General features: G+C 51.4%; 8 protein-coding genes across 8 annotated transcripts; 4 read left to right on the top strand and 4 right to left on the bottom strand.

Moving 5' to 3' along the window:
* Window positions 1-58: 58 nt before the first annotated feature.
* MYCFIDRAFT_63137 (uncharacterized protein) lies at window positions 59-1644 on the bottom strand (the record flags this gene model as incomplete). The annotated part of the gene is made up of 3 exons (XM_007929856.1): window positions 59-338; window positions 389-1252; window positions 1307-1644. The coding sequence occupies 3 exons, from the start codon at window positions 1642-1644 to the stop codon at window positions 59-61; spliced, it is 1482 nt and encodes a 493-aa protein (XP_007928047.1).
* Window positions 1645-1839: 195 nt separating this feature from the next.
* MYCFIDRAFT_56080 (uncharacterized protein) lies at window positions 1840-2686 on the top strand. Its single transcript, XM_007929831.1, has 2 exons — window positions 1840-2212; window positions 2267-2686. The coding sequence occupies exons 1-2, from the start codon at window positions 1854-1856 to the stop codon at window positions 2508-2510; spliced, it is 603 nt and encodes a 200-aa protein (XP_007928022.1). The 5' UTR covers window positions 1840-1853; the 3' UTR covers window positions 2511-2686.
* Window positions 2687-3220: 534 nt separating this feature from the next.
* On the top strand, window positions 3221-4078 carry MYCFIDRAFT_197960 (uncharacterized protein; the record flags this gene model as incomplete). The annotated part of the gene is made up of 3 exons (XM_007930233.1): window positions 3221-3282; window positions 3332-3626; window positions 3719-4078. 3 exons carry the CDS (start codon window positions 3221-3223, stop codon window positions 4076-4078), a joined length of 717 nt encoding a protein of 238 aa, XP_007928424.1.
* A 2300-nt stretch (window positions 4079-6378) lies between these two features.
* On the bottom strand, window positions 6379-7934 carry MYCFIDRAFT_56076 (uncharacterized protein). The gene is made up of 2 exons (XM_007929830.1): window positions 7611-7934; window positions 6379-7517 (listed from the first exon to the last, which is right to left on the bottom strand). The coding sequence occupies exons 1-2, from the start codon at window positions 7909-7911 to the stop codon at window positions 6448-6450; spliced, it is 1371 nt and encodes a 456-aa protein (XP_007928021.1). The 5' UTR covers window positions 7912-7934; the 3' UTR covers window positions 6379-6447.
* A 488-nt stretch (window positions 7935-8422) lies between these two features.
* MYCFIDRAFT_99679 (glycoside hydrolase family 16 protein) lies at window positions 8423-9418 on the top strand (the record flags this gene model as incomplete). The annotated part of the gene is made up of 1 exon (XM_007930232.1): window positions 8423-9418. A coding segment is annotated over one exon (996 nt), but the record flags the coding sequence as incomplete, so codon positions are not given.
* A 974-nt stretch (window positions 9419-10392) lies between these two features.
* Window positions 10393-14393, top strand: MYCFIDRAFT_56074 (uncharacterized protein). Its single transcript, XM_007929829.1, has 4 exons — window positions 10393-10582; window positions 10792-11380; window positions 11430-14010; window positions 14069-14393. Exons 2-4 carry the CDS (start codon window positions 10914-10916, stop codon window positions 14207-14209), a joined length of 3189 nt encoding a protein of 1062 aa, XP_007928020.1. The 5' UTR covers window positions 10393-10582; window positions 10792-10913; the 3' UTR covers window positions 14210-14393.
* Window positions 14394-15382: 989 nt separating this feature from the next.
* MYCFIDRAFT_183253 (uncharacterized protein) lies at window positions 15383-17093 on the bottom strand (the record flags this gene model as incomplete). Its single annotated transcript, XM_007930231.1, has 5 exons — window positions 15383-15526; window positions 15586-15697; window positions 15763-16468; window positions 16525-16962; window positions 17015-17093. The coding sequence occupies 5 exons, from the start codon at window positions 17091-17093 to the stop codon at window positions 15383-15385; spliced, it is 1479 nt and encodes a 492-aa protein (XP_007928422.1).
* Window positions 17094-17760: 667 nt separating this feature from the next.
* MYCFIDRAFT_77075 (uncharacterized protein) lies at window positions 17761-20703 on the bottom strand (the record flags this gene model as incomplete). The annotated part of the gene is made up of 1 exon (XM_007929902.1): window positions 17761-20703. One exon carries the CDS (start codon window positions 20701-20703, stop codon window positions 17761-17763), a length of 2943 nt encoding a protein of 980 aa, XP_007928093.1.
* Between the last annotated feature and the right edge of the window lie 239 nt (window positions 20704-20942).

Genomic DNA, 20942 nt, shown 5'->3' with positions numbered 1-20942 from the left:
GTGTGCAGGATTGTCTGAACTATATTTCTACATCGGCATGATCTACATGTCATTTCGTCTAGCTGCTCTTTTGCTTCTTTCCTATGCTGACGTCTAGGTTGCCAATCACCCATGCAGTCACAAATACCACCGCAAAGCCAGCCGTGATGGTGAGTGGTTTCCTGAATCGCGCTGAGAATGGGTAGTCGTATGTGACGATGAGGTCACGATCGCGAAGCTCATCAACGATATTGATGGCGGTGAGCGTGAGCGTGGTGCGGCCGATGGTGTCCATGAAAGTCCGGTGGAAACTGGTGCTGTTATCGACGAGCGGCACTGTGGTCTCGAAGTTCACGTTGCTGCGAGATGTTAGGTTTTTGTTTCAGGGGATGGTCTTGGCAAGACTTACGTAGCTCCTTCTGGCAAAATGACGCGGGTGACGATGCGCTCATACTCAAGACCCTCGGCCTGCTTTGGACCTTCGAAAAATGGAACCTTGAGAACGAAAGTCTCTGAGCCTGCCTTTGTCCTCCTGAGGAAGTTCGGCAGATTACCATTCCAGCCGACCTTGAAGCTGTAGTTCCAGCCTCCGAAGACTGGGTAACGAGGCTTGATCTCCAAGTTAGACTCGCGCTTGTTGGTCCTGAACCTAGACGTGGAAACATTGCCAATGTCGTCAATGAAGTATGCATCAACGCTTCCCACGGTCAATGGGTAGCGCATTTCCTTGAGTGCGCTGGTCGGTGGGTTGTAGTAATTTGATTGAGCATATTGCACACGCGAGAAGTGATTCTTGAGTGTTGCAGCACGGTTTGTGAGCCAATGCCGCTCCTCCGTGGCGATGTTGCCGCCCCAGTGGCTGACTTCGATATCCCGCTCCAACAGTTTGCTGTGAGTGAGAGGCTTGGTGAACTCGTATCTCACGCTAGCCTCTTGGGTAGCTCCTGCCTCACGCTCATCGTAAGGACCGTATGTCCATGTCGTGCCCTGCTTCTGTGGGTCGGCATTTCCCTCTGCGTTCAGCTCGGCTGGCAGGTTCGTGTAGTCTGGAGCTTTGGTAGTTGGTAGCTTCAGCTTCGTCTTCTGCTTGGACGTGGTGTATGCGCTGGGGGCGTAGGCGGAGAATTTGTGCAGCACATACTGCTCGGCATTCTGCTCGATCTGTGATGGAAGTGGTTCAAGGGCTGAGAGGACGTAATATGTAATCGCGAGCGTTTGTTGCTCTTTTGGCGCGAGAGCCTTGGGTAGTGTGATCTTGTAGTATTCCGTCGTGCTTTACAAGAGTCAATTCTCAGTCAATACTCTATCGATGCAAGTATATCCTCACCTAAATGGATCAATACCAACCACCTCGACCGGGAGGTTTCCCTTCGCGGGCTCTTTCTTGTCCTTCGCTTCCAGCCCACCAATCCGTCCCAAAAGTCCTTGCTCGAATGGCAGATAGTATTCTGATTGCTCCTTTGAATCAATGTTTTCAATCACAACGTTGATGGTCTCGCGCGGATAGCTCTTCTCCAAGTTGATATTGCGCACCAGATTGACATTGCGGAAGTGCTTCGGCGGAGCAAATGCTGAGGGGAGAATGTTTTTCGACTCGTGCGTCAAATTCGATTCGGCAGCGGCGATGCTCGTAAGGCCTAATGCGGCCCATTGTATCAACCTCATCGTGTTGATGGCATTGATGTGAGTGCCTTGGCATGAAACTGGCTGGCTGTATAGAGCTCGCGACCACGCAAGCTGTCCCTTCCCACTTTAGAGTTTACACGCCAAGCATCACCGCTTCACATGCAACGCTACAACCACTTGTCCCTTGATCAGAACGACGAATACTCCAAGCCTCCCGCCTGACGCTTCAGAACTCCAATACCGTCATCATGGCTCCCAACATGTCACTGTTCTCGGTCAATGCGATCCTCATCCTCAGCACCGACGACAGCTCCCGCATTCTCGCCAAATACTACTCCCCTCCGCACATCCCACAAGGAGCTCAGGGCAACAACTATCCCGGCGCACAACCTTATACAACTGTCAAGGACCAGAAAGCATTCGAGAAGGGGCTACTAGAGAAGACAGCCAAGCAGACCAGCGATGTCATACTCTACGACAACCGAGTAGTGGTCTTTAAAATGGAGGCGGATATTATGCTCTACGTGGTTGGAGGCGCGGACGAGAATGAGATCATGCTTTACAATGTGATATTGGCTTTGAGGGATAGCTTGAACATTTTGCTCAAGTATGTGCAGCCTTGCGACTGCTCTACATAACTTTACTGACTTCATGTCCCCAGGAACTCTGTCGACAAGCGGACATTGATCGAGAACTACGACCTTGCTTCTCTTTGCATCGATGAGATTGTGGACGATGGTATCATCCTCGAGACAGACCCAGTAATCATTGCCAGCAGAGTCAGCAGACCGCCTCAGCAAGATATCCCGAATATGCAGGGCATTGATCTGAGCGAGGAGGGATTGCTCAAGATTTACCAGTTTGGAAAGCAAAAGTTGGGAGAAAGATTACGACAAGGACTGTAGGAGATTGATTACGACTGCGGGCATAGCGTCGGAGTCTGGAGTTCGAGGTGGGAAAACGTGGACTAGATCGGATAGCAGGTTTGACTTGGAGCTGGAATTCAATTGGTCGAATTTCATCTCGACCATATGATACAGTCAGCAAATAGATGCTTACCGAACTCACTCTGCAAGCTTGGCATGTGTCACATGCCGCGTTGATACCTGGACTGAAGGATGTTCTGGATCTGCTTTGCATTCGCCCACTGATTCTACGCATCGCGACGTGCTGACTATACCACGAGCACACAGCGAGTTTCACAAACATGGCACACGTCAGCGGAGAGGCTGTATTGGAGAGGTATTGTGGCGCTCGACTGCAATCTTCGAACGCAGAGAAGTCACAGCTAAGTTATCAAACAAATTCTCTACTCCCTGCGCGACGACTACCATGACCTAGAATCCGCAAATATTATCGAGAAGAGTGGCAACAGCTCTTGCCCAACAAAATTGACAAGCCAAGAAACGGCCTTTCAACGCATATGCATAATAGCCGAATACATTTCACCTTCTATTCTGCTCATTCGAGTCCATACTCACAGAAACATAGCTGCAGAATGGCGCTCGACGACTCATCAATGCCCATTTCGTCCGGGGAGTCAATCTCGAACTCGCTCGATAGGCCACCAATCGCGAGAGTGATCGATCCGCAATTAGTATCAAGCTCACCCAACATGTCGGCGATGTCCAGCTGTAAGGAAACATCCGACGCCCCATTCAAGAATATGGTACAGCGGTCAGTCTCATATATGTCACTACAAATGCTTTGCTGAAAATGGTTACAGGATGTGGAAAACCAGAGAGTTTTCCGACCTTACAATCATGGCCGAAGACCGCGAATTCAGTGTACACAAAAATATTGTCTGCCCAGCTTCTCCCTCCTTCAAGGCAGTCTGCTCCGAGGATCTCAACGTAAGGACATGCCTTCTACTGCGAGCGATTGAAGTTGACCCACAACAGGATATACCGACAAACAGTATCGGCGTTTCGGAGCCCGCCTCTGTGATAGAGGAGCTGCTGCAAAACATTTACGGACACAGTCCAGATATACCGAAGTTGCTGGAAGATCCCATTGCTGCCGTTCGTCATCTGTTCGAGGTTCTCACTGCCCTCAAGAAGGCGAGTCCTCATTCCGCCGAAATGTATTCAATTTGATGGCTGACAATCCACAGTACCAGATCACGGGCATAGCTGGTCAGATCTATGAAGCTATAATAGCCATGGCATGCGAGGAACGCGAATATCCTCATGCACCTCGACTCTTCGTCGCCATCGGGCAGATTATCTTTGAATACCGCAAGATAGTAAATACTGCGATACTGGAATGCTATGTCGAAGTTACCTATGATTTGTTCAGGTATATCCTCGCTGATGATGTCGCGTGGGGACTTCTTATTTTATCGCCGGACTATTACGAGGAGGTGATACGCAAGGCGTACGAAGAGTATCTCGAGCTCGAAGGCGAGCATGCTCCCTCATACAATGAGATGGGAGAGATCCGTAGTGCAAAGCACAGCATTTCGGGGCAGTAATCATGAAGGCAGACTTGAAAGAAACAGATCAGCCCAGGGAGTGGCGTCGATGGGTGACAGCGGAGGTCTTGCAGCATATCGAGCAGAAGAGGCGTATCGCCAGTTACCTAGGTAGGGCCAACAATTAGTGTGGTCACATTAAAGTAAGTTCTGTCTTCTTTCCTCTTCACCGTTGATGTGAAACATGAGTGGCGGCGCTGCAGGCTTGGCATTTGACCACTTATGACTGCTTACTTCTAGCTTCAACTCCATTACGAATTCAGCCGCCGCTCCTACTGCTTCAAATTATGAACATGGTCGCAAACGAGACACCACCCTCCGCTGTCTACGGGAAGCTTTTCGCCACCGGCGAATGGAGTGATCTGCAGATTGCGACGCCACCGAAGACATTCAAAGTGCACAAGAACATTGTCTGCACCGTGTGTCCTTTCTTTGAAGCGGCTTGCAAGCGGGACTGGGATGTACGATATCGAGCAATCCGTCATTCATCAAGGCAGCTAACCTAACTTAGGGGAAGTACGTACAGGTATCATCAAACTTCCGGAGGACGAAAAGGTGGTTTATTGTTTGCTTCGGTACATGTATGGTGTGGCGTATAATTTGGTGGACGAGTACTTTATTTGTCATGCGCGTCGTTGCAAGCGGCTCGTGCAAGTGTCGAAGCAAGGGTGATGAGTTTGAGGAGCTAGATTAGCTTCGCGAAGCGGAGGCCGGGAACAAACAAGAGATGAACGATTCCTGAGGCAAGATCTTGATTGCGTGTCAGGATTGCGGGAATATGGCTTTGAGGAAGCGGAAATCCTTGTATCCCCAGTAAATATTCGTACGTTGTCGGCGTTCGTCGGCAAAACTAGGACTTAGGGGGATTCCTTATACAAAATACGTCTGTGCCAACTTATGCAAAGCGGATTCGACCAACCAGATCTCCCAGATCTTATACAGCAGTTCGGCGGACTTAACCACGGCCTTCGTTTAGGGGATGTCTTCATCTCAGGCACCTAGTAGCATATACGCGTCAAGGTCTGTGGCTATGGTCCGTGTGCGACACCTGAGATGCAGCGTAATACTGCCTGCTTTTTATAAGATCCTATGAGTCTCCTCTGATCCCGACTCCTCACTTTTCGACGCACTTCATCACATGCCATTAGGTGAGCCGCGTGGTGATGGTTATGGATTGATCCAGGCTATCTGAAGCTCGCGGATCACGAGGTGGAACGATGGGGATGCTGGGTCTTTGGTGGGAGAGATGGATGAGTTGGAATGGCGCTTCGCTCGAGGACCACGCTGGAGTACATCTGACTTGAGAGTCTTGATCCACTGTCTTTCACGAAGAAGTCTCGTTAAAGTTTGGCCAGTCCGCCAAGACTCGTGATCCCTGCGCACTACCTTCCTGCCCTGCCTCCTCATCTTCATCGACACCCATCAAACAAGATATCATTAGCTAGTGGCAAGAGCCGGGCGAAACAAAGGCCAAGATTTCTGCTTGCAAAGCATGAGCAGAAAGGTGCATTGCAAAAAGACATCTCCATGGCAAGACGTCCTCTGGCGATGTTTCTCGAGCCAAGAGCTCCTCTGATTGCTTGAGCCCAGAGGGAGTGAACAAGACCTGAACTTGATTTATCTCGAAATCGCGAAAATACGAGCTCCGGATAACCTGCTATCTGACCCCTCAGGCATTCATAACTCTCAGAGAAGAAACAGCAAGCAAAAAGGTCTTTACACAATTTCGCTCTACTGTTTATCAGCAACTCTCTTCAATCAACATTGCCTATTAGACGACATCACATACCAGTGAAGGACTCGAACCTCCATCGTCGACGTTCCGTTTTACTTTTCACACGAGGATTTGTGATCGCTTACATCCTGACCACTGCATTACATTAGCACGTCTCCGAGCACTAAGGACGACTTGACTGTACTGACTTGGGCGAACCGAGCTGGATCAATGGATGATTTCTGGTTGGTGAATGGGGCATGAAATTTGTGACTTATGTATGTTGATTGGATGTTAATCTTCTGTCCGTTGGGAGTTCCCGATGTATAGCTACACTACTTGATCAGTGAAAGGCAGCACGAGAATCTGATGGCGGGTTCATTTACAGGTCAATGTCGGTCTGTAGAGGCACACTGCTCTGGGTTCTGCCAGGTTGACAAGAATCGGTGATCAATCAGCGATCTTTTTTTTTCGAAGAGCTGGCAGAGATAGACATGATGGAGTTCTTGGCGGCCGGTCGACGTGATTTTGACTTTTGATGCTGCTAAACGGAACCTTGTTGGTCCGTTGAAGTGTCGAATGCTTTCGATGTTGCAACACGCCATCTGTGCAATTCTAGAAGCTATTGCCCTCGCAATGACTCCACGTACTACGCCTAGACGCCATTCGACAGCGGCAGCCTTGCGTGCTTGTACTTTCTGCCTCCGCTGCCAGAGTATGAGGCAGCACATTGACCATTACCTGATATCCGATACTCGTGGATAGTCAAGCCTTCAAGGCCGACAGGGCCACGAGCATGTACTTTGTTGGTGCTGATGCCAACCTCTGTACCGAAGCCAAACCTCATACCGTCACAAAACCTTGTTGAGGCGTTCCAGAATTTACAAGCAGCGTCGACTCCGTTACAGAATCGATCGGCGATCTCTTTTGACGATGTCAGAATCGCATCTGTATGATGAGAGCCGTATGTATTAATGTGCTCGACAGCTGCATCCACAGCTTTGGTCGCGTCGTCCGAACTAGCAGGAATTGTTTTGACCGCAAGGATGAGGTCGAGGAATTCTGTTTGATAATCTGCGCCGGTGGCATCCTGCACATGCGATGGGTCCACAGAAGAGACAGCGGCCTTTGATTGTGCATCACAGCGGAGAGTGACGCCTTTCGAGACCAATGCCGATGCGATTGTTGGGAGAATGGTTTGGAGGGCGTCTTCGTGTACCAAAAGGGTTTCTACAGCGTTGCAAGCGGCAGGGTAGTCTGTCTTGGAGTCCACTATGACATCTGCTGCCATTTTTGGGTCGGCGTCTGGGTGGACATAGATCGAACAAAGGCCATCCGCATGGCCAAGGACTGGCATATGTGCCTTTCGCTGGCAATGTCGGACCAGGTCATTCGAGCCTCGTGGGATGCAAAGATCAATGTATTGGCCTTGCTCAAGCAGTGAGTCAATGGCATCGCGGGTAGCCACCAACTGAATGGAGTCATTCGGGACTTCCGTGCTGTCGAGTGCCTTGCCGATGATGGAGGCAATGATCTTGAACGACTCTGTGGATTCTTTGCCGCCCTTTAAGATCGCAGCATTGGCAGATTTGATAGCAAGAGAAGCGATGTTGGCTATGACTTCTGGCCTGGCTTCAAATATGATCAGGAGAACACCGATTGGGCATGTTTGTCGCTGAAGTATCAGTCCGTCATCGAGCTCGGTGCGAAGGTCCACCCTGCCGACTGAGAAAGTCAGCAGGGCTGTTTAGAGAAAGGCTAAGGAGGACATAGGAGAGGTCTTTGAGACAGTATATGGTATCATTGGGCATGACCTACTTGGATCTGGTAGTGACCGAACATCACGAATGCCCTGCAGCATATCGTCAAATTTGCCTTTCCGAGACAAGTCCAGCCGCTTGTATATGCTCGGATTGAGCTGGCCATCGCTGGTCGCAATCGTTGCCTTCTCAAGGTCTACAGCATTCGCCGCCAAAATGTCATCCCGCGCAGCAGAGAGAGCATCGTAAATGGCATCCAAGGCTTTGTTCCTCGCGTCATTGGAGAGCACCGCAAGAGTTCTTGACGACAATTTCGCAGCGCGAGCAGCTTCATCTGGGTTGGCGTTTGTCAAAGACATGGTGGTATATCTGGGCAGTTGTTGCCTCGTTGTTGCGTGGCGGAAGGCAGGACAATTTCAATTGACTCGAAAGGGGAGGTGGGAGGTGGCCGAAGCCGGGTTAAGCTAGCTAGCGAGTAGGGTTCTATCGGCTGACCGGGCCGAGCCAGCAAAATCCCAGTCGGCTTTCCGGCGCTTTTCTTCCCAGCCTCTCCAGCCTCTCACATCATCATCACCGACCACTTCTGCATCGCGCATAGGTAACGAGGCACCTTAGACATCGTCAGAAATGGCTGGGACGACAGCACAGAGCACAGAACCAGCAGAATAAGTATACATTCGAAGGCTAGGTCGTTGACTTTTTTTACCACTCGCACGCAGCCATCCTTCCTCACCTGTACAGCACCCAGAGGACAGGGTGATTGCTGCACTCACTATCAACAACGACAGCATAGATTGCTAGAGCATGTTGACACTATCGCATATCCTCAACATGCGGTCATCGCTGCGCCTGGCAGCAATCGCGACCATCGCTACACTCGCCTTTACAAGCCCAGTCTCCGCACAGACATACTCGACATGCAACCCGACGACGCAATCGGGCTGCCCAGCAGATGCAGCACTCGGCAAATCAATCACTGTCAATTTCGCAGACGGTGCTTCAGACCAATTTACAGCACAAGGCGAGCCCACATACGATTCGAACGGCGTAGCATTCACAGTGGCACAATCTGGCCAGGCGCCAACACTTGTATCAAAATGGTACATCATGTTTGGCAAATACTCAGTGACGATGAAAGCCGCACCTGGCACCGGCATAGTCAGCTCTCTGGTGTTACAATCAGATGATCTTGACGAGATCGATTGGGAGTGGCTGGGCGGTGCCAATGATCAAGTGCAGAGCAATTACTTTGGCAAAGGCGCTTCCACAACCTACGACCGAGCTGCGATTCACAAGGTCAAGAACACGCAGGGCGAATGGCACACATACACTGTCGAGTGGACTGAGAGTCAAATCGTATGGACTATCGATGACTCGACCGTCCGCGTTCTCAATGCCAATGAAGCGAAGGGTCAATACCCACAGACACCCATGCAGCTCAAGCTTGGTTCATGGGCAGGCGGTGATCCGGGCAATTCCGCAGGCACCATCGCGTGGGCAGGCGGTCATGTGGACTACTCTGCCGGTCCATTTTCGATGTACGTGAGCCAAATCGCAATCGTCGACTACTCGACAGGCTCAAAGTACACGTATGGCGACCAGAGCGGCACATGGGAGAGCATCGAATCAGAAGGTGGACAGGTCAATGGAAACTCCGGTGGTAGTGTCACCGTGACAGATGCACCACAGATCACCACGACGACCAGCGGTTACGAAGGATGGAGCGGTACCCACGACACTCACACAGCCACTGTCTCTTACACGACGCTTCCTGGCCTCCCTTCAGGTTGGACTATCAGTGGTTCCGGCAAGGTCGTGCCGCCGTCGGCGGCCCCTGTGAGTAAGCACCATCCCAGTGCTTCATTGAATACTGAACGATATGCTGACAATTCTGCAGAGTCCATCCCTATCGGCTTCGTCCTCGCCCTCGCAACCTGTCTCTGCAGCGGCAGCCTCCTGCACGGGCTCTGGATATAAGGTGGTGACGAGTTACAACCAGCAAGGCTTTATGACTACCGCGACGGTTCCAGCTGCCGCATCAGTTGGCTGGGATGACAAAGGTTTTCCGACCACAGTCTATCCCGCGAATTGCATGGTCTCGAAGCCTGCGATCGCTGCGGGCGAGGTTCTCAAAGTTGTGGCCACAACTCGGACCGGACTGGTGACATTGTCGACGGCCGATTCGACTGCGCTCATCACTGCGCACGTGTCCAAACACAGCGGTGCCTCACGGATGCCTCTGTCGTGGGTCGCGGCATCTTGTACAGCGTTTGTTGCATTAGCGACTGGATTTCTTCTGCTTTGATTCTTGCATAGCGATTGGAACTTCAACGACAGGGTTCGATAATAAACAGGACGAACGAGGGCAAAAGGTTTATAATGATCAGGATTGGGAAGTGGGAAGATGCATAAGACGCCGGGTAGCGCAGCCGGGCTGTGGTTTTGGCATGACGAGAAAAATGTCCATAGAGTCACGAGATACGGATGAATGCTTGCACATTGTCTCCACGATAGGCTCTCGCTTCCGTAGATGTCCATCGTGGTCGACGCTGAGCGCTCGTGACGCCGGCACCCTTGAAATCTGGGGTCATTAGCGGTGTGCGAACATCGTTGACGAACAAGGAGGCGAATAACTTGCTGTCATCATGCACGCCACGCCACGGTGAAAGGTGAAAAGTGAAAAGTCTGCCCCGCAGCCCCGGACGGATCAGCAGGTCCAGTGGTCCACACAGGTGTGTGTAGGCCTAGTCAGGTACCGTAACTGTGCTCAGCAAAGGCCGCGTTTTGCCGTAGACTGTGCATGATTTTTTACCAAATAATTACTTGAGAAGCAGATGGATGTGGCATTGCGTCTTTTAATGCCTACCGAGCGTGCTCAGCAGTTGCTGTGCAGTCGTGACCACGTAGCAGGAAGCCATATCAGGAAGCTATATCAGCCCGTGCTGCCGTCTGATCGTTCCGGAGGGACGAGCGCGCGCGCAAGCAGCCAGGAACCACTGCTTACTCCGATACCAGCAACAGTCAGCGAGGGTAAGTTTCGGAGAGGCTGAGGCTGAGACTGAGACGGGCCATTTGGCGTCCCATGATCCCGTGGACCATAAGCCATAACAAGGCATCAGGCATGAGCTTAGATACCAGAGATGACGGGCAACTGATAAGACCTGCTCTGTGCTCTCTTTGTCGCGCCTACTTGCTTCTCTCTTTGCCGCCTGACAGCGACCTCTGACAATCCTCCACAGATCAAGCGAACTCGACCCGATCCTTCAAAAGCCCTCCCCTCCCCGCTATACAAGATTCAGCTGCTCCGAAAGAGCAGTCTTTCCCGTGCGACGCACACTCGTTTTGATACAATCTCCCCAAGATGGCTTCTCCAGAGGCCAATGGCACCGCCAACGGTGTCGCAAATGGAGTTGCTCCCAAGAACAAGCTCCTAGACCAGGTGGTGCGAACCCCGGGCAGACAGCCTTCGCCGCAGCCTACCCATCTTTCGGTGCCAGGAGCGATCCCCCATCGTGTACTACACGAGAAAGGATCTGGCTATGTCGCTCCCAAATTCGAGGGCAAAGAGCAGCAGATGGAGCAGGTTATGGATGTGGTGGAAGAGAAAGGCTTCATTCCCGCCGATCTCGTAGAGACCGAGACTAAGTGGTTCTACAACGAGCTGGGCATCGACGACATGTACTTTAGCACCGAGACCACCGAGGCGATTGTGAGCCACATCCACTCTCTGTACGCAGCCAAGATCGCTGCATTCGCCAGAGACGACAAGAGGCTCGAAATTCACCTCGACAAGGAGGCCACGGATCATGCAGTCTACATCGATACTAGGTAAGTCAAGACGGAGCGCTCATAAGAGGAATCCGCTAATAAGCGGCAGCGTTCCAGGAATCTCGGCAATCAATGGCTCTGGCTTCGAGCAGAGGATGGAGACCAAGTACCTCGACGGTAGTAGAGGCCTTAACAGCTATCGCATAGAGTCCTTCCGATCGCCCAGCAAGATTCCCGGCGGCAACGATCAAACGCTACGATGCTACTTCGTCTACCAATCCAGCTTCAAGAACAAATCGCCGAAGCCCGATGAGACGCGCGTGGAAGAGCTTGGGGATGAAAGATTCTTGCAGAAGACCACAACCAATACGAGAGAGATCTACCAGAGCGTCATGGATGCTGTCGTCCTTAGAACGGGCCCAGTCATCGACATGTACGATGTAGAGGGAACTCGGGAGAAGCGTCTGGTCGTTGGCTTCAAGCAAGGCTCGGCTTTGGGCATGTTCGCTGCTCTGAGCGACTTGTACCACTACTACGGCTTGACATCAACCAGGAAGTACGTGGAGCAGTTCAGCAACGGCATCACCATCATGTCCATCTACCTGAAGCCCGCACCGAATGTCTCCTCGAAACACCCACCGATTGAGGCCAGCATTCACCAGGTCATGAAGGAGGTGTCATTACTATACTGCATACCGCAGAACAGATTCCAGGTACATTTCAGCAGTGGTCGCTTGTCTCTGCAAGAATCGATCTATGCACACTGCGTTTGGGTCTTCGTTCAGCACTTCTTGAACAGACTTGGCAATGAGTACAATACGCTCAAGTCAGTCCTGGACACAAGCAATAGTGTACACGCAGAGTTGCTGTCGAAACTCAAGAAGCGTCTGCGCACCGAAACCTTCACGGCCGACTACATCCTCGAGATCATCAATCAATATCCGGAACTCGTCAGAGCTCTATACCTGGCCTTTGCAAGCACCCACTACGTGCAAACGAGAGGCGAGCAAGATGATTTCCTGCCTACGCTCTCATACCTGCGATTGAAGGTCGAGCGCGTGCTCAGTGACGACGAACTCAAGGATTTGATTGCCAAGACTGCCATCAACGAGCATCACCTCATGGTCATGACGGCCTTCCGCATCTTCAACAGCTCAGTCCTGAAGACCAACTTCTACACACCCACAAAGGTCGCAATCAGCTTCCGATTGAACCCAAGCTTCCTGCCTGAAGAGGAATACCCACAGCCTCTCTTCGGCATGTTCTTGGTCATTGGATCGGAATTTAGAGGCTTCCATCTTCGATTCCGAGATATCGCGCGTGGTGGCATTCGCATTGTCAAATCTAGGAGCAGAGAAGCGTATGCCATTAATGCCAGGTCTCTGTTTGACGAAAACTACAATCTTGCAAACACTCAGCAACGCAAGAACAAGGACATTCCGGAAGGTGGAAGCAAAGGTGTCGTGCTACTCGACATGGCCCATCAGGAAAGCGCTACTATCGCGTTCGAAAAGTACATTGACAGCATCATGGATCTGCTTCTGCCTCCAACAAGTCCTGGCATCAAGGATCCCATTGTCGACCTACATGGCAAGGAGGAAATCATCTTCATGGGTCCAGATGAGAACACGGCAGATCTTGTCAATTGGGCCACACAGCATGCCAAGGATCGTGGTGCTCCATGGTGGAAGTCGTTCTTCACCGGCAAGTCACCGAAACTCGGTGGCATTCCCCACGACGCCTATGGTATGACGACTTTGTCGGTGCGAGAGTACGTCAAGGGAATCTATCGCAAGCTCAATTTAGACGAGACGCAAGTGCGCAAGCTCCAGACTGGTGGGCCGGATGGCGACCTTGGCTCGAATGAGATCCTGCTGGGCAATGAGAAGTACTGCGCCATCGTGGACGGCTCTGGCGTGCTTGCCGACCCCAACGGACTTGACCGAGCAGAGCTGAGACGTCTCGCAAAGGAGCGCAAGATGATTGTGCACTTCGATGTGTCGAAGCTCTCAAAGCATGGCTACCGCGTGCTTGTCGAGGACAACAACGTCACCCTTCCAACTGGCGAGGTGGTCAACAATGGCACCACTTTCCGAAACACCTTCCACCTGCGCAATCAGGAGCAATTCGACGTGTTCGTGCCTTGCGGGGGTCGGCCAGAATCAATTGACTTCACCAGCGCCAGCAAGCTGATTTCCCAAGGCAAGAGCACCATCCCATACATTGTGGAGGGTGCCAATCTCTTCATCACTCAAGAGGCGAAGTTGCGCCTGGAGAAGGCCGGCTGCGTCGTCTTCAAGGACGCCTCCGCCAACAAGGGTGGTGTGACAAGCTCGTCCTTGGAAGTGCTTGCATCGCTTTCCTTCGACGACGCAGGCTTCTTGGAGAACATGTGCGTGCATGCTGATGGCACTGTGCCGCAGTTCTACCAAGACTATGTGCGTCAAGTGCAGGCAGTAATCCAGCAGAACGCTGCTCTCGAATTCGAGGCCATCTGGCGCGAACACGAGCAGACACGTGTCGCAAGGAGTATCTTGTCTGATCAGCTCAGTCTTGCCATCACGAAGATGGACGAAGAGCTCCAAGGTACAGAGCTGTGGAACAATATCGCTTTGCGGACTAGTGTTCTCCAAGACGCTCTTCCGAACCTGTTGCTGCAGAAGATTGGTCTGGAGAAGATCTTGGAGCGGGTAAGTCGCAGTGGTCCTAAAGCACTGCATCATCTCAATGCTAATCTTTTCGCCGCAGGTTCCGGATTCCTATCTCCGTGCCATCTTCGGTAGCTACTTGGCGAGTCGATTCATCTACACAATGGGCATTTCGGCCTCGCCCGTCAGCTTCTTTGCTTTCATGAACCAGCGCATGGCGAAGGTCAACGGTGTACACTAGAGGAGCTATCATGCATACACAGTGTTTATTTGCGGAAATTAAGGAAAAGCTGTCACGAGGAATGAAAATGGAATGAGGCAAAAAGTTGGCGCTCGAGGCGCATTCCTTGTGGAAGCATTTTGTAAACAAGAACGCACGCGTCAGGCTATGACATAGATTGCAAAACATCGAGTTCGGCTTCGTCACTCTCTTTGCAGTATTGAATACCTCTTCTTCGCGTTACATTTGCCTGTCATCAACAGCTTGCGAAGGTGCATTCAACATCTCGTCAAATTAACGCGAGGCAACTCCTACTGATCAATCGAGCGAGCAGAAATCGTCATCAAGATGGCAAAGACCAGCGGCAAGTCACAGAAGGACCCAGGCTACGATCGTGGAAGGAGCACACGTATTAGAGAGGCAGCCGAGAAAAAGACCGCCGAACTCGCCAAAGAAGCCAAGAAGGCCTCGGAGCGGGCAAACATCTCCAAACCACGCAAGCCTGCTACGAAGAAGACTACGGCCAAGACTGCTGCGAAACCTTCTGGCATCGAGAAGAAGAAGAAGAAAGCTCCAGCCAAGAAGACCACCGCCAAACCCGCGACCAAGAAGCCTGCTGCTCCCAAGAAGACGGCACCAAAAAAGGCAGCGCCAAAGAAGGCAGCACCAAAGAAAGCAGCACCAAAGAAGGCCGCACCAAAGAAAACTTCCTCCGAAAACTCCTCTTCAGGATCCTCTCTGAGCTCAACGACATCATCAAAGGCTTCGGCGAAGAAAGCCTCCCCACCAGCAGCAAAGAAGAACAGCCCAGTCAAAGCCCCGTCGTCGCCAAGGAAGAAGAGTCCCGCTGGCGTGAGCAAGTCGACCCCCTCTCCCAAGAAATCTCCGGCCAAGGCCAAGTCTCCTGCGAAAAGTGCATCGCCAAAGAAGTCTGCCGGTGAGCTCGTCGCGGATGGGGCGGAGTTCTTGAGAAAGAATGTTGCTAATCCTGTTGCGAAGGGCATTGAGAAGACGGCTAGGGAGGTTAAGGAGGCCACTATGTGAGTACAGTGGTTGATGGAGCGTGAGGGTGTGGAGATTTTTTTTTATTTTGGTAGTCGCTATGTGTGGCGTTAGTCTCGTATGTAATGTCTTTGATGAGAGAGAATTCGAATGTTGTGTGTGGTAAAAGTTCATTCCAAGCGTGTCTATTTTTCATGCCGCATCTTTCACATCTTCGACCTGATCAGCATGAGAGGGATTGATCTTTTCCCTCAAATCCGTATTCTCAGCAGCACCTTCAGGTAACGTGTTTGCGATCTTTGGTGGTTGTAAAGGATTGGTGGCTTTGAGGAAGAACTGTAATGACGATTGGTCAGCGCTGCGTGCTTCATCTCAGTCGAATATTATAAACATACCGCATCAACATCTTCCAAAGTCCGATTCTTGGTTTCCGGCAGGAACAAGTAGAACGTCGTGACTGATAGCAGGTTGGTACAGACGTAGACCACGTAGTACTTCCAAGAAATGCTATTGAAGCAATCGGCGTGACTTCCGCGACCAAGAAATTGAAAAGCCAGTTCGAGCATCCCGACATGGCTGTGACCTGAGCACGGATTCTGAGAGGTGCGATTTCCGAGGAATACATGAATGGAATCAAGAAGAGACCGATGGGGAAAGCTGCTAGTGCCAGGAAATAGAAGATCAGAGAACATCCCGCCGCGGTCTTGTTGTCGACATGCGCCTGGAGACCTGCTAGACCTGCGTTGGCGATGCACATCAGGAAAGCGCCGGTGATCAGAAGTCTACGTCGACCGAAACGATCGATGAGGAAGACTGCCGACGTTGCTGCCAGGAATTGCCAGGTCTGGAGACAGCTGGATATGATCCTGGAAAGTACTGCTGAGTAGCCGAGTGTGTGTTCGAGGATGGTATTGGAGTAGAAGGTGATGACGTTCACGCCGCTCATTTGAGCGAGAATGTTGACACCGATTGCGATGAGGGTTCGGTTTAGATGTCGGTTGGGTGTTCTTGCGAATGGATTGCTGGAGTGTCCTTGTCCTGAGAGTTCGATGGAGTTGTGGATCACTCGAAGTCGTTCTGCGACGACTTCTGAGTCTTCGTCCTCGTCTTCGAGCTTTGAGAGGACGACTTTTGCTTCTTCCATTCGATCTTTTGAGACGAGCCAGCGAGGTGATTCTTGGAGCATGGGAACCATGATGAGCACAATTAGTGGAAAGAATGCTTGGAACGCGATAGGGAAACGAAAGCTGACGGGGTTGTTTTTCACGAAATAGAAGCCTGGATCGAAGTCAGCGTGTCTTGTGTATGTAGCTTGCATCTCGTCAATATCTCACCAAATTCCAGCCAACCAACGAACATCACGCCGAAAATGGCAGCAGATCCCTCAATCATGATCAAACTCCCTCTTTGATGAGCTTCAGAGCTCTCACCGACCCATGTTGGGATCGTAGCAGTGAAAGACCCGACGCCAAGACCTGTGACTATCCTGGCTACGATGAGTTGTGCGAGCGAGTATGAGGTTGATTGAAGAATGACGCCAATCAGAACGACCACTGCGCCGGAGAAGGTCGTCCATTTGCGTCCATATTTCTCACCGATGAAGAAGCATGACAAGGCGCCAAAGGCTGCTCCGACTTCGTACAGAGCCACAGCTGTACCTTGTAAAGTCGAGTGTTCGGCTTCGAGCTCCGGCGTCGCGGTGCTAATGGCAGGAAATTGTCGTTCGAATTGAGGTAATGTGAGAAGGCCATTCATAAGAGCCTGGTCATATCCTACAGATATTCAGCTGGATGTAAGAGGACTCCGGCTTCTCGACTCACTTACCTTGAAGAATCCATGCTGCTGCACCTGTCAATGCCAGCGCGTAGCGCAACGATCTGCCACGAAGTCTGAGACCCGCCATATCGCCAATGAGCGCGTCGCCGAGATGGAGGAAAGTGAGCGAGAAAGACAGACGGGAGGAGAGGTGCTTACGCTGGAGACTACTTATGTGCAACTAGAATATATCTCGGACTTAGCGAGGACGCAATACGCGCAACGTCAGTTTCCGTAGCCGCAGCTTGTGGGAAGGTTGAAGGAAGCGCAAGCTGGGGCAAGTATGCAGGCACTACTCGGCGAGTAGCGGATCGGACAAAGGTTGAAAAGTGTAAGCAGCTGTGCGTGCGTCGGACGTATCAGGGCCAGAGAATTCGTGTTGGGGGCTGTTGATCCTTCCTGGACGGAATGCCGCAAAGCGCATACCGTCCTCGGGGCTCCATACCTCAGTGATGACGACGTTGGGTGGGCGGTCTTTGCAGATGCTAGAAGCAATGTGAGGCTTGTGCACATGATGAGGGAAATTGAGAGTTGGCATGCAGAAAAGTCTTGGAAATGGGAAGACTCGGTTCCTGCAGGCTGAATGATGCGGTGCCGAGCTTTGTCAGAGAGAAGGAGTTGGACGTGATGTTGCTGGCGTGAAGTCAAAATGTAAGCGTTTACCAAGCCTCCGGATCCCGGCAGTGGCGGCTCGGCGTTTGACTGGGATATGATCATGAGGACTTCATTGTTCAAGCCATAGCCCACCGAAACCCTCACTTTTGCATGTACCAGTTGTTCCACTCGCTGAAGAGGTCGCTGCTGAGCTTTGATTTCGCATCCGTACGCCATTCCCATGAGAGGTCTCCATACATGGCGAAGATGCGCTTATATGACTCCCCGTCATCCATACTCACCAGCATCTTGGCCAAGAAGAGACTTGAGCGACTGCAAGCTCTTGCGTGAAGCTTGCTGCCTCCCATACGGGCCTCTTCATGGATCGCAGTCAGGACACGAAACAGATCCTCTTCATCATCCACCTCGGGAGTCTCCTTGTTCTTCTTGGCTGTGTCGAAAAGAAGCTCCAATACATCAAGTGCCTTGCGTGCTGTTGGCTGGCTGCTGGTCGTCCGTGTCAACGTGACGAGAGGATGGAGCAAGTCGAGAGCAATCGGGTTTGCATATTGTGATTTCACAAAGACCAGCAGAAGGTCCAGGATTCGATTCTTGAGATTGACGACATTCTCCTTGGCTTCCTTGTTCTGATGTTTTTTGTTGTTGCCCAGCTTTTGTTCTTTGAATATGTGGGTCAGTTTCTCATCAACAGCAGCCATCTCCTCATCGTCCATGTCGGAGCCGTCATCGTCAGATGCCATTCCTTGCGTCCCAAGGGCCTCCGTAAGCTTACGTTCAAACTCAGTAAGCTCGTCATCTCCACTAGCAGCGGCCTCACTGTCGGAGTCGGAGCTTTTGTTGCCAGAATCGTCCTCATTGCCATTTACGAGCTCCACGTCGGAGCCTAGCTCGATATCGGATGCATCCTCAATGTCCTGGACGTCGTCAGAGGCCATCTCTTCGTCGTCGTCTTCGGCGTCGCCTCCGGCACTCGCATCTTGTTCTTCCTCCCCGAAGAGCTCTTGCTGACCAGCCATAGTCTCCTTCTGGGACAGAATATCTATCATCGCTTCGAGGCCTTCTGCTGTGACTTCCGGTGCAAAGGCAGTGAACGTCTGTTCGGCGAGTTTACGAAACAGCGCAGATTGTTGGGACACAAATTTAATCAGGAGTTCCACCAGCATAGTCGACGAATCTTCTGAGTCTTCTGGACTCTGGCAGCATGCGGTGATGTCTTCCAGGACAAGGATGCTGCCTGGTTGCTGCAAGTAGACCTGCAACGTGCCCAAACCAAGCAGCAATTGAAAAGCCAAGGACACGGCCTGTGGATTTTGCCCGTCCATCTTCTCCTCTTCGTCTTTCATACACTTGCGAGCGTCTTTGATGGCCGTCTTGGACTTTTCGTCAAGCTCAATGGCGAGCGACTTGCGGAATGAGTGGAGTCGTCCACAAACCACAAGAGGACCGCGAACAGCTTGCACCAATGGCAAGCTCACGAGATGTCCGAGAGCAGACTGCAGTCGTTCTCGAAATACATTCTGGCTACTTTCCGCGATAGATGGCGATGCTTTCTCGCCCACGTCCACGAAGCCTAGGTCGGTAAGGCTATGCAGAAGTAATTTAAGCCACTGCGCAGTTGTGTTATCCTTATTGAACAGCTGAGCAGGATCGCTTCTGCGTGATCGCACAGTGGTCAAGAGCGCATCCGCTAGGAGACGTCGCTTTTTGTCGGCTTCACCAGGCTCCAAGACCCCTGGTGCCAAAATCAGCTCATTCAGAACCTTCACCACCTGAATTAGATTTTCTTGATCCGCTGATGCAATAAGGCTGTCGATGGTGAGCTTCGTCTGCTTATCCAAGTGAGGAGGGATGACTTCAAGCATTTTGGTGACCATCTCAGCAGCTGCCCAGGGATCGTCCTTGGCCCGTGTTGTCATCTGGTTCAAGGGCACCTTTGCAGCCTCAAACAGGTATCGATCTGGTTTTGCGCGCTGATCTACAATGCATCGGATGATGTTCGTGTGCACAATATCGCCGAGTAATTCAGCAGGCGCCGAAGCAATTGCCTTTGAATAGATCTGAAGGCCAAGGAACTTCCTTTCTGTAGAGGAAGAGGCCGAGAACATTGGCTTCGCTACGCAATCTTCCCAAAATGACTTCAGATCTTTGCCTTCGTTTTTCTCGTACACATGCGCCAGTATCACGTTCCATGCAAAACTTGGCATCGCTTGACGTGTTCCCGACCCAGTTTTCTTCTTCTTGTCTTTGGCATTGTTTGGTGCTGCTCCTTCCTCCACCACAATCGCAGCGTTCTTAAGCAAAACGTTTGTAAGAGTTGTCCTCTCTTGTGCATGTAGTGGATTGCTGTGGTGCCATTGGCCCTTTGGCAATTTAACATCCGGGAATTGCTTCTTCGCGGTGAGCCAGAGTGCCACGCCTTCTGGTGACTTTGAAATGCCTTTTGAACACCAGGATTCGATTAGAGGCTTCACTTGATCTGCCTTCGCCTCTTTGCCTTTGAGGAACTCATGCAGAATGACGCCACACTCGTTGCGTACCCAGTCCTTCTCACAGGCCAGCTCCGCAATCACGCCAAATACTTTCTCGAGATCGTTCTCCGCTGCGTGTCTCAGAAGGCCGCTCTGCAAAACCGCTTGGTATGAATAGACACGGCCCAACAGGTATTCCCTTTTCTTGTCATCTTTGCTTTCAGGAGTTGTAAGGGCATTGATGTGATCGATGACATTGATCACTGGGAGTTTTGTGTTTCCTGTACCAGCCAGTCGAAGGACTTCTGTGAGGGCAAGGGAAAATCCAAGCCTTGATGCTTTGGCGCCACTGCAGACACCTTTGATGAGTCGAGTATTAACATAAGTGAGTCGATCTCTTTGGTCACCCGATTCCGATGACAGAGCCTTCAGCAGTCCGCGCGTAGCTTCAAGTCGGTTCTCCAGGATTGGATCTCCAAGACCATTGAAGTGTGGACTCAGGAGCTTCGCATATTCCGCCTTTGAGTCTCCATTCTCAAGGCGTCGTTTCCGGGACGGATGTATATTAGCATCTTGAGGCTCGTCCTCGTCGAATGGCCGCTTCACGCTTGACATGCTGATCTGTCAATGGGAGTTCGCATGGATGAGATGATCTTGATTACGAACTAATACGAAGATACCTTCTTCAAGCACATACAAAAGTTGCAATCGCGCTTGGAAAATTTAAGTCGCGACGATTGCCAAAAGTCGACGACGTTCCTTGGCAAAATCTGTCATTGCTCTACCACCACATCACCATTGTCTCCTCTCGACACAGCCCATTTAGTATTGGAGAGGCCAGCGATGATTAGGTC

Source organism: Pseudocercospora fijiensis, assembly GCF_000340215.1.
Source record: "Pseudocercospora fijiensis CIRAD86 unplaced genomic scaffold MYCFIscaffold_6, whole genome shotgun sequence".
Taxonomy (NCBI): Eukaryota; Fungi; Ascomycota; class Dothideomycetes; order Mycosphaerellales; family Mycosphaerellaceae; genus Pseudocercospora; species Pseudocercospora fijiensis.
This window is presented reverse-complemented; position numbering and strand designations above follow the sequence as displayed.

Excerpts from the sequence above, each read along its gene's own strand:
- MYCFIDRAFT_56080 (XM_007929831.1), top strand. The coding sequence starts at position 1,854 with ATGGCTCCCAACATGTCACTGTTCTCGGTCAATGCGATCCTCATCCTC. Across the intron at positions 2,213-2,266 it reads AGCTTGAACATTTTGCTCAA|GAACTCTGTCGACAAGCGGA; the intron begins GTATGTGCAGCC and ends TCATGTCCCCAG.
- MYCFIDRAFT_56074 (XM_007929829.1), top strand. The coding sequence starts at position 10,914 with ATGGCTTCTCCAGAGGCCAATGGCACCGCCAACGGTGTCGCAAATGGA. Across the intron at positions 11,381-11,429 it reads GCAGTCTACATCGATACTAG|CGTTCCAGGAATCTCGGCAA; the intron begins GTAAGTCAAGAC and ends AATAAGCGGCAG. Across the intron at positions 14,011-14,068 it reads TGGAGAAGATCTTGGAGCGG|GTTCCGGATTCCTATCTCCG; the intron begins GTAAGTCGCAGT and ends TTTTCGCCGCAG.
- MYCFIDRAFT_56076 (XM_007929830.1), bottom strand. The coding sequence starts at position 7,911 with ATGTCTTTGACAAACGCCAACCCAGATGAAGCTGCTCGCGCTGCGAAA. Across the intron at positions 7,518-7,610 it reads TCGGTCACTACCAGATCCAA|TCGGCAGGGTGGACCTTCGC; the intron begins GTAGGTCATGCC and ends TGACTTTCTCAG.